Raw genomic sequence first — 8,751 nt, forward strand, 5'->3', positions numbered from 1 at the left:
TTATGTACAGAGGATTCGTGGGACCAGATTGATAATGATTAAAGTGAATATGCCAGTTTAAAGAGATGTGTTTTGAAACCAGATTTGAAAGTGGAGAGAGAGTAAATGGTCAGTGAAACCAAGTTACATTTTATTATTATTTTATTTTGAAACGAACTCAAACAAAACAAAGTAATTCAATGGAGACTCTTATACTGAAATTCAGTGTTGGGCTTTTTAAAGTGAACTTCCGGTGGTTTAAGCGTTTTAGCTTGTTGTTGCTAAAGTCTTAACTACATGTGTTGATATCTGTCGAAGTAAACCGAAATAAACGAACAACGACCACAGAAATGGACATACTGAAAGCTGAGATCGCGAGGAAAAGAAAACTCATCGAAGACAAAGATCTTGTTGACGTGAGGAGAAGAAGTTCACTGTTTGTGTTAGCTTAGTTAGCTTAGCATAGCTAGCTAACTCGTTTCAGTTACTGCTGCCTTTTCCAGATTCATCTTTGTTTGTTTGATTTACATGTATCGATACATACTAAGATATAGCAAACGTTAATGTTAAACATAGTACGACTAATAGTAACATTTAGGTGAAGGTAACTAAACCAGCTCGCTGATAACGTAGTTAGCTTTAACGTTAGCTAGCCATCGTGTTTAAACTCATCATTATAACTTCAGCTGTCTTTGCTCTCCGCTGGTTAACACTGCCACCATAGAAATAGAACATGGTTTAATACATTAATATGTTATTTCTATGACTGCCACACATAGAAGAACATTCATTCAGTTAATCATCATCAGTGTGATGTCTGTCAGAACAGCAGGAGAGTTGACAGCCTTGTTATTTTAGGCAAACAATTCCCCCCTTGCAATGTTAACAGTCCCCTTATCTATCTATCTATCTATCTATCTATCTATCTATCTATCTATCTATCTTCCTATCTATCTATCTATCTTCCTATCTATCTATCTATCTTCCTATCTATCTATCTATCTATCTATCTGTGTATCTATCTGTGTATCTACCTACCTATCTTCCTATCTATCTATCTATCTGTCTATCTATCTATCTATCTGTGTATCTACCTATCTGTCTATCTGTGTATCTGTGTATCTACCTATCTGTCTATCTATCTATCTATCTATCTATCTATCTGTGTATCTACCTATCTACCTATCTACCTATCTACCTATCTACCTATCTACCTATCTACCTACCTACCTATCTAGGGGACAATGCAGTATTGTATATTTGTTCATCCTGTTATCAAACAAGTTGAACACAGCTTTGGACAGAGGACACAGACCCTAATGTGACAGCACATTTCATTCTTCTTTTATACAGATAAAATGTTGGAAACATCAGACTAATTCCTGTTTTCAATATACCATGTCTCTCTTTTACTCATGTTCTTCCTTAAATTTGAAATGGTAAATGGACTTGCATTTATATAGCAACCACTCAAAGCGCTTTACACTACATGCCAACATTCACCCATTCACACACTCATTCATACACTGACTGATGGCAGAGGATGCCATGCAAGGTGCCAACCTGCCCATCTGATTTAAATAATCATTTACACATTGATGTCACAGCCTTTGGGAGCAATTTGGGGTTCAGTATCTTGCCCAAGGACACTTGGACTTGTGGACTGAAGTAGCCGAGGATCGAACCGTCGATCATTCGATGTGGACGACCTGCTCTACCTCTGCAGCCGCACCACCTCTAACTCAAACCCACATTCAGTAAACTGTAAACTTCAAAATTGCTTGAAAACAATTAGATTTATTATATAAAATAACTAGATATTTTTTCACATACAGTACAGTATGCGGTCACATTCAGTCCAACTCAGAGGAAAGAAAAGAATAGTTGTGTTGTGGAAATTACTAGCTGTTTTATATAAAAGATAAACACACTACAATCATAGTAAAAGAAAAGGTTAGCATTATGTCATCTTTGTTGTGAGAGCGTTATGTTATGCCACTCTAGGCTTCGCCACCAGTATGATCTTTTCATTGTGTTTTCATTGAGTTTGATTAGAAATGTAAAACCATTCAATTATCTTTCTGCTTCCAGGACTCCAAAAGATTCTTCAAAAGGTCCGATCTTGCACGCAAGGAACAAGAAGACTACTTCAGAAGATGTGGATATAAGGTTGATGTCAAGATCACTCTCTTTCTCTTACTCTCTCACACAAACAGATATAAATAATTGCCTTTCTTCAGTTCAGTTTTATCTCATGTTAAGTATGACACTCTTAATACTGAAGTTAAACTTTTTTGCAAGGAAACAAAATAAGGTCAGGCTTTGATGCTCAGGTGTGCATTAGTGTTTGTGTTTGCTGTTTTTCCTTCAACCTGCCTCTGCTGCCTGCATCTGTAGGTTCAGAGAGAGACTCCTGAGAGCCAGGTATGGGATTGCACAGTGAAGTAGCTGACAGGATGCATGATAAAAGAATAAAACACGCTGTGTCCCAAAGGCTTCCACTTCCTTGTCACCCTTTCTGAAAGTTCAATATCTAAAGCCAGTGGGGATAAAAGCAGAAATAACATGGTGGAGGTATCTAGAAATAACCCCATGAGGGCTGGGTATTTTGGTGAGATAAATGGAAAATTTAACCATCTCTCCTCTGTTTATTCAGCATGATACATTTAGTCTATTCATTTTTAATTTTGAAAAGTAATGTATTTTTCTTTTCTTTCGTAGTCTAGCCAATTACAGAAAAGCATTTGAAATTATGAATTTACTCAAATTCACCTGCATTATATGAATTTGCTGAACCACCTTGTGATTCCAATACGCCACCATTGTCAATATTTATGCTTTTAACAATTTATTTTTATATGCAGCAACCACTGTGACAACTAGACTACATGCTGCACCAGATATGTGTTACAAACTCAGTAACAGTCACTTGTCGGAAAGCAAGGGAACAAGGAAAGGAATCCACAAAGCCAAAATGGGACACAGACATGGTGTTGATTTCAGCATGGGATACTGAACTGAAATAAAAGATAATTCTGCTGCACTTCTTATATTATTTTGCACATAATCTGTAACAGCAGCTTCAATATTTAGACCAATTATAAGTTTCCCCTGGTTTTGTGTCTCTAGTTTGCATTGCCTTGTAACAGGTGCTTTATGGAAAACTGCATTTCTGTTCTACTTTGTGCAAGGCTTAAAATGTCAAACGTATTAAGCTATTCTCTTTGCAGACATGCAGTATACTGTGTTTATTGAGCCATTGTTTGTTTGGAAGGCTTTTTGTAATCAGTTTCTGTTTGTTCTTTTAGATTGTGCTACTTATACCACAATCTAAGAGTGCTGAGATGCATGTGCCTATGAAAGCATGATCTAGAAGCATATTTTGAGTTTCTTTTTTGCAAAAAAAAAATGTTTTTCCTGTGATTAGGCTTTTAGGTGGTGCAGGCAGCATTCAAATAACACAAAATGAAATGAGATAAATGCTTGATTCTATTGGTAAGTTATTGTGTGACTTGTCTTCATAGAAGAGCTGCAGGTATGACAGGGATGTGAACGTGTGCAGTCCAATGCATCATAGTGACACACATCCCTCTTCATTCCTGAGGTCTCATCTCATGAAGACATTGCTGATGCTTTTCACATATCCCAGTTGTATTTGTTTCACTTGCATCGACCCTGAAAGAGCAATCTTTCGATATTATCAAATTCTGGACCTTTAATAATCCCGTCAATAAGTATAATTATGTTCCCTCCATGTTGTCCGAAAGATTGCCAAGAAAGAAGAAGATGAGCCATCCACGTCAGCTAATCCAGTGTTAGAACTGGAACTAACAGAAGAGAAGCTGCCGATGACACTGTCACGACAGGAGGTGAGTCAGTTTAAAATATTAACGCTTCCCTCAAAGTATTTTTTTTTTTCCATATTAAAAGTTAATGCGTCTTTCGCATCGCTGTGTTTTGTTTAGGTAATTCGACGACTCAGAGAACGAGGGGAACCAGTCCGACTGTACGCAGAGTCGGATTATGATGCTTTCCAGAGACTCAGGAAGATTGAGATTCTAACCCCAGAAGTGAACAAGGTAGGACTGAGTGTGTCTTGGAGTGGGACACATCATCCAGTAAATATATGCTGATTCAAGTCCATCCTATTTAGGAAAACCAATCACACAGTAACCTCTACATTGGAAAAATTGCATGTCACTACTATTTCGATGTACCTTAACCGTCACTTTTCTATGAGCCGTCACCAGAAGCAGATTTGATTGTGTTGCTTTCAACAAAGCTCCAGACAAGTTCTGTGAAGCAGTGCACATGAGTGATGTTGCTCTTGAGTGAATAAGTGATTCTTTTAATGGTGTCGGTATTGTCGTAATTTTTAAGCACAATATACTCATTGACTCTGTTTAACACTGTCTCTGCATCTAGGGCTTGAGGAATGACCTTAAAGCAGCCATGGACAAGATTGACTTGCAGTACCTGAATGAGATTGTCGGGGGAACAGAGCCAGGAGAGGTGGACACACAACACGACCTGAAAGTGCATGAAGAACACACCACGATAGAAGAATTGGAGGTACATTGCAAAGTTAACAGGGTTGAGTTTTACTGTTAGATCAAGTTATTTTTCATCAGGTACACAGATTTTAAAGTTAAGGTTATGATTAACTTTATGTCTAATACTGAAACTCTCCTTCAGGTTCTCGGTAAAACTCTGGGCAAAGGAGATGACAATGGAGACCAGGATCTTATCGACAAGTTTTTGAGGGTAAGGCAAGAAAATCCTGCTCTACCTTTTGATCTAGAGGGAGCTGTTGGCTGAAAAAAATGTTTTACACTACTTCGGCTGCTATTCATGTTGTTGTTCTTCATTTATTTACTGTGCGTTGTCGTTAAATAGATGAGATGTTACGTGTTATTTTGATGATGGGATGTTTTGTGCAGTGTGTTTTAAAGCGACCATTAAAAACGTCCAAGTAATCGTAATCTATCTAGTGTCTCTCACCATTTCAATCATTGGTAATATTTTTGTCAAGGAAAAAAGTTGCACACACGTAGCCACGATGCAATTATTTACCAATGTTTCAACATGACTGGCTTCTTCAGGGTATTGAGGGACAAAACAGCTCTTTGTTGAAGAGAGAGACTTGGCCTAGAATGGCCTAAATGTTGATTTTGATTTAAAACCCTTTATCTGACTTTGCATAGAGTTTATTGAAATGTATAAGTACATAGATAACTAGATGTCTTCCTGCTATCTTTCTATAATGGAATTGTTTTCTCTATGTAAAAAATCTTTCCCATACTAAGTTGTTTTTTTCTAATATGTTCATTCTACATCTACTGAAGATATTATGTTGATCCCTTGAGGTCTCTTCCTTAGGAACCCCGTCGGCGCCAGGGGTGTTTTGGTTTTCCCTTAAAATAGTCTCTTAATATTATGTGTCTTTATAAGGCTGTAATCTAGACACTTAGCTTTTTTGATATTTATAAGGAGACTTTTTTGATACATTGTGCAGCAACCCTTTATCAAATATACTGGGCCTATCTTATGTTTAGCTGTTTTTCGATGGTTACATAGATATGTTCTTTGATACACTGTACAACCTAAGCTTTTGATCACATTGCTTTACCAATGTGTTTTTTTAAATGACATATGAATCAGGTAGCTACTTGCTCCTCCTACAATATGTACATGTAATTGAAGACATTCCTCCCCCTGAGAGAGCACACCTGTGTCTTATCCTCTATTTAATGTCTGTGGAGCTGTTTTGTCAATACCCTGAAGAAGACTGTCATCTGGAAACATTGATAAATTATAAAATGTGTTTTTTGCATCGTGACTACTGCGACTATTATCCTTCATACCTGTATTTTCACAGCGGTCTGCATCTCTCCAACACTGGTGTGCATTCCTCCTTTCTCTCAATATTTTGTTAATATCCACATTTCCTGTTGTATTCTAGTTTCTTCTTGGTGTTTGGGCCAAAGATCTGAACAAACGAGAGGACCACGTGAAGAGAGGTGTTCAGGGCAAGCTGGCCAGCGCAACTCACTCACAGACTGAGTCGTACCTCAAACCTCTCTTCAGGAAGCTCAGGAAGAAGGTAACATTTGTGGAGACAGTAAAACAAGCTGCATGGATGTTGTTTATATGGTGTGGATTTTCTTTTTCATTTCTTTTAGTTTTAATTTCTCCATTATCTCTTTTAGAATTTACCAGCTGACATCAAAGAGTCAATCACGGACATCATTAAATTCATGCTGGAGAGAGAATACGTCAAGGTATGTTATTATTAGGGCTGTCAATCGATTGAAATATTGAATCGCATGATTGTCCATAGTTAATCACACATTAATCACACATTTTTTATCTCATCAAAATGTACCTTAAAGGGAGATTTGTCAAGTATTTAATACTCTTATCAACATGGGAGTGAACAAATATGCTTGCTTTATGTAAATGTATGTATATATTTATTATTAGAAGGTGTGTCAGTGTGCTGACTTGACTATGACTTGTCCCGACTGCATGTGATTATCATAAAGTGGATATGTCTGTAAAGGTGAGACTCATGGCCAAATGGCCATGGTAGTTATTTATCCTCCTTCCCGCCAAGCTAGTATGACGTGGTTGGTTGGTACCAATGGATTCCTTAAGTTTTCTAGTTTCATATAATCCTAATACCAGTATCTCTTCTCAAGCTTTAAAACTCATTTTGCTACAACCTAAAAATCGAAAGGTGCGTTAATGTGTTAAAGAAATCAGTGGCGTTAAAACGGATTTGCGTTAATGCGTTATCCCGTAAACTTTGACAGCCCTAGTTATTATCTGTATAAATGTGTTTTTGACCATGTTAGCCACTTTTATTAATCTACAACAAATTGATCAACTTTATTCAACTTTTTGTCCAGGCAAATGATGCCTACCTGCAGATGGCCATTGGTAATGCTCCCTGGCCTATCGGTGTGACCATGGTGGGTATCCACGCTCGTACTGGGCGAGAAAAGATCTTCTCCAAGCATGTGGCCCACGTTCTCAACGACGAGACGCAGAGAAAATACATCCAGGTGAGACCATGAGATTACCCCCTACAGATAGTGTTTAAATCTCTATTAGGTTGGGATTTATTTTTTAGGGCAGTGACCCCCCAAGATCAGATATAAGCTAATAATGATTGCTAGATCATTACCCTGACAGTGTAAGAATTTATCTTTTTCATCTTTGTTGCATCCTCTAGGCTAGATTAAATCCATGTCTGGTTGGATGCCAGATTCAGGATTATTTTAAACTGCAAATTAGAGTTATTTTGATTACTTGGGTAGAAGTGCACTATTTTTTAGACCTAACATTTCTGTGTTTTTTCGTGGAAGTGTTGTAATACTAAAATCAGAAATATGCAGGTTTGGGTTGAGGTTATCGGCTGGTCACAAACAGTAGTGACTAGAAGTCATCACATTATATCAGTATACCTCCCGGAACACTGTAATCATGACAAAAAGCTAAATATCAGGTGGGCTATACTGCAGTTGACCCATGTTTATACATTTAATCACCAACTTAATTGCCTTCTGTTTTTAATTTTTTGTTCTACAGGGACTGAAGAGGCTAATGACGATCTGCCAGAAACACTTCACGACTGTTCCATCAAAGTGTGTCGAGTACAACGCTCTTTAACTTGTAACTTCAGCTAAGCTTATGCCGAGGCTGTCGGGTCAGTTGTATCAAGAGAGGGCTTTTTTTTCTCAATTGTGGTTCTGGCATGGCAGTGTGGTTGTGGGAGAAACTTCTCAAAATCTTATATATCAAGGGCCTTCAAGTACATCTGGATTTTGTGGAGGATAACAGCCTTAGAAAGTAATTTAAAGAGATGTTGGGTGATTAAGACCAGATCACAATTGTGCTCTATGAAGAGATAAATGAAAATATCTCAGATTTAGGAGGAGAGCACTCAACAACCTTTAAGTCCTATTAGACTTGTCCTTGTGAACCACTGGGAAAATGGATGCACCTGTCATGTCATTGATAGTCACAAGTCTAACTGAGAACATGTTTGTTTATGGATCCTCCAAGGACATCCAAACCATTGTTGCAGGAAATTTAAAACCCTAAAAAGGGTTTAACTTATTCTGTTAATAATTGCTTTCACAAGTTTTTCAAAGATTAAATTTCACGATGTAGGATAGACAAAGTGTCATTTGCCAAGGAAGATCCAGTCGTGTGAGTTTTATTACATCTGAGATATGCCCGTTCTTAACTCTTTATTGACATGCTGAAATCAATGCAGCTTCAGTTATATGTGTAGGTTTGAGTTCTCAGCAGATAATTCAACCAATCAATGTGTCTTTGTACTATCTTAGTAAGAAAATAAAGAGTTGTTTTGTTATACCGGCTGTTGGGATTGTTAGTTTTTATGCAGTGTGAAAAGTTAATTTTCCTTCTTCAAGATAATTTTGTTCTGCTGTAGTTGTTGAGATTTGCTCTCTCTTATCTTCTGCAGCTGGACTGCTGAATGGGACTATTTTTAGCCACCATAGTTTTTTTTTTGGTCATTAGAAAATGTGTCTGCAGGGAAACGGTTTCTAATAAAGGACTCTGTAAATGTGCAATGACATGCTTCATTAAAATGTTGGATTGCTCACTGTGTGACTTAAAGATTCATTAGGAATGTACTAGTCAGATGAAAATAGGCAATTAAGGAATCAGTGTGCTCTTCTGGACGGCAATCCGAAGCCACAGAAAAACCTAGATTTGCAGCAACTGATTGCTGTTGGA

At 37.5% G+C, this 8,751-nt stretch overlaps 1 protein-coding gene across 2 annotated transcripts; it reads left to right on the plus strand.

The window, feature by feature from the left end:
• The first annotated feature begins 206 nt into the window (after positions 1–206).
• Positions 207–8,364, plus strand: prpf18 (PRP18 pre-mRNA processing factor 18 homolog (yeast)). 2 transcript variants are annotated; one of them, XM_074633259.1, is made up of 11 exons: positions 207–395; positions 2,071–2,148; positions 2,377–2,403; positions 3,747–3,848; positions 3,945–4,058; positions 4,405–4,551; positions 4,675–4,743; positions 5,942–6,082; positions 6,189–6,260; positions 6,891–7,046; positions 7,573–8,364. In XM_074633259.1, the coding sequence occupies exons 1-11, from the start codon at positions 330–332 to the stop codon at positions 7,651–7,653; spliced, it is 1,053 nt and encodes a 350-aa protein (XP_074489360.1). In that variant the 5' UTR covers positions 207–329; the 3' UTR covers positions 7,654–8,364. The 2 variants fall into 2 exon arrangements, with proteins under 2 accessions (XP_074489360.1, XP_074489361.1); XM_074633260.1 differs by lacking the exon at positions 2,377–2,403 and having other exon boundaries at positions 209–395.
• The last annotated feature ends 387 nt before the right edge of the window (positions 8,365–8,751 follow it).

This window comes from Sebastes fasciatus, chromosome 4 (assembly GCF_043250625.1).
Source record: "Sebastes fasciatus isolate fSebFas1 chromosome 4, fSebFas1.pri, whole genome shotgun sequence".
Taxonomy (NCBI): Eukaryota; Metazoa; Chordata; class Actinopteri; order Perciformes; family Sebastidae; genus Sebastes; species Sebastes fasciatus.